This window comes from Penaeus japonicus, unplaced genomic scaffold (assembly GCF_977035675.1).
Source record: "Penaeus japonicus unplaced genomic scaffold, GWHDUDI00000001_assembly GWHDUDI00000025, whole genome shotgun sequence".
Taxonomy (NCBI): domain Eukaryota; kingdom Metazoa; phylum Arthropoda; class Malacostraca; order Decapoda; family Penaeidae; genus Penaeus; species Penaeus japonicus.
Window position 1 is genome coordinate 37844923 of NW_028234427.1, and position 2500 is coordinate 37847422.

Genomic DNA, 2500 nt, shown 5'->3' on the forward strand with positions numbered 1-2500 from the left:
CCCACGAGTCGTCTGAATCCCAAATGAAAATCAACGGAGAGGCAGGTAGTCATAAAGTGCAAGTCATGCTATCCTCTCGTTTCTCAGCAAACTCCCTTTATGAGCTTCTTACCGCGCTGCTGATTATGACATTACTGACTACCTAGAATCCTAGATGAATAACAAATCATGATCATTTTTCTTTTATCACTGTCTTTCATTCATTGTTTTTCGATTTTGTGTTTACGTCCAATGAGGGTGGTGGTCTCTTCAAGTGGGACGTTAGTAAACAGTGATTGGATATCCACACTGGTCATAACAACAGGACTATTGATTGTAACAGTGGTAATTTCCTTTACAAAGTCCATATATTTATATATATGTATACATACATACATACATACATACATGCATACATACATACATACATACATACACACACACACACACACACACACACACACACACACACACACACACACACACACACATATATATATATATATATATATATATATATATATATATATATATATATACATTGTAAAAACGATCTTTCATTTCATATGGTAATTTATCATTGGTAGTATTGCACTTTTAGCTTTATCGTACTCTTCACTTCCAAAAAGGGATTATATAAAGATTAGAAAACATTCAGCTTATATTTACAAAAAAAAACATATGTACATGACAAATAACAATGTCTCAGAAATCACGTCCCTTCGAGCGTGTCAAACCGCGCAGGTGTCACGGGGCTTGTTAAAGCTTGGCGCTCCTCCGAATATTATAACTTTGGGGGACATGAGAGGCACACTGTAGTGGCGCCTGGCGTCAACGTTATAAAGATAACCAAATACAAAAAACTGAAAGAAAATAGAAATGCAATATGAATATGCTGTATGCATTTGCAATATTACCACGCTTTATGTACCAGCGTAATATGACAGCTGTGGCTGTACTCACGAGGTGAGGGTCACCGCGCTCACTCGAACAGGTGGTATGGCTAAGTGACCGATTGTATGGCGGAACAAGACCAGGTGAGGCATACCTACGCGCATGCGCTTACAAAATAAGGGAGTTTAGATATGAATTAATCATTAACATGTATATCGATGTATATCGATATTTAATAAGGGTAATTATTTGGTAAATTTGGATAAAGACGCAACCAACCCTCTAGGCACGACACGATATTTTTTCTGGTAGTTTTCGTTCTGTTTTGTACAGTTTCGCTACTCATTTCCATCGGAAACCTTTCGTTGCTGAGTTACACCCCCCCCCCTCCCTCCCCACACGCGCGCCACCGTCGATACGGAACTAAACGATTTCTGGCGGGAAATTTTACGTTTTTTTCGTAACCAAAATCCAACCCATAAACCTAACCTAACCTAGCCTAGTTTTTAGGTTTACCCTAGCCACAGGGGGGCTTTGCCCGCCCTTTGCCCCCCCCCCCCCCACTTTTAAGGCCACTGCGTGGCCAGTAACTTTTCAATACGGATGTCAACTACCGACCACGGAACTGACCGATTTTAGGTCTGCCCTAGCCAAGGGGGAGCTTCGCCCCCCCCCCTGGACCCCCCCTTTTTAAGCCACTGTATGGCAGGTTCATTTTCCCTGAGCGATTTTAGCCTGCCCTAGCCTAATGGGGGCTTCATCCCCTCTGGACCCCTCCCTGGACCCCCCACTTATCTCCCGTTACTCGTTTTTAATTATTTTCAAAATAATATATCCCGATTATTTTTCGTTTCCGGAAGAAAAGAGTTTTATGGTGTTACGTCATAATTAAAACTACGTCATGCAGAAAGGTTTGTTTTTTCGCTACGTGTAGTTGCGTCTTTATCCAATAATACCAATTATTTCCTCGTAGATATTCAAATATTGCTTTCACATTATCATAACACTTATGATAGTAAACATATATCAATCCCTTTCCATATACACACATATATATATATATATATATATATATATATATATATATACATATATATGTAAGTCTAAGATTTCATTTTATCTGTTAAACTCACGGCCACGATAGACTAAGGTCGTTATCCCTCCGTCCGAGATGGTGTCGGCGGATGGGTTAACACGCCATTGAGACGTCCGTGTCTGTGTGTGTGTGTGTGTGTGTATGCGTGTGTGTGTGTATGTGTGTGTGTGTATGTATGTATGTATATATATATGTATATCTTATAGTTTATGTTTCATCATATTTTTATTCATATTTCTGTTTTTTATTTATCTTTATTTATTTTTATTTATCTTTTATCATATGTATGTATATATATATTGTTTTATTTTTATCATATGTATGTATATATATATTTTTTTTTATTATATGTATGTATATATATATATATATATATATATATATATATATATATATATATATATATATATATTTTTTTTTTTTCTTTTTTTTCTTTTTTTTCTTCTTTTTCTTTTTTTTTCTTCTTTTTTTTTAGTTATATACTTGTCATGAAGAGATATTCAGTGGGTGAGTTTACCCGAGTGCTCAGCG

General features: G+C 36.7%; 1 protein-coding gene across 1 annotated transcript in view; it reads right to left on the reverse strand.

Annotated features, from left to right (window-relative positions):
* Positions 1–2409: 2409 nt before the first annotated feature.
* LOC122259345 (cytoplasmic tyrosine-protein kinase BMX-like) overlaps positions 2410–2500 on the reverse strand; it is a 918-nt gene continuing 827 nt past the window's right edge. The window contains exon 1 of the mRNA XM_043026074.2: positions 2410–2500. This exon is cut by the window's right edge and continues 827 nt beyond it. Coding sequence (XP_042882008.2) covers positions 2495–2500 — 6 coding nt within the window. The 3' untranslated portion in view covers positions 2410–2494.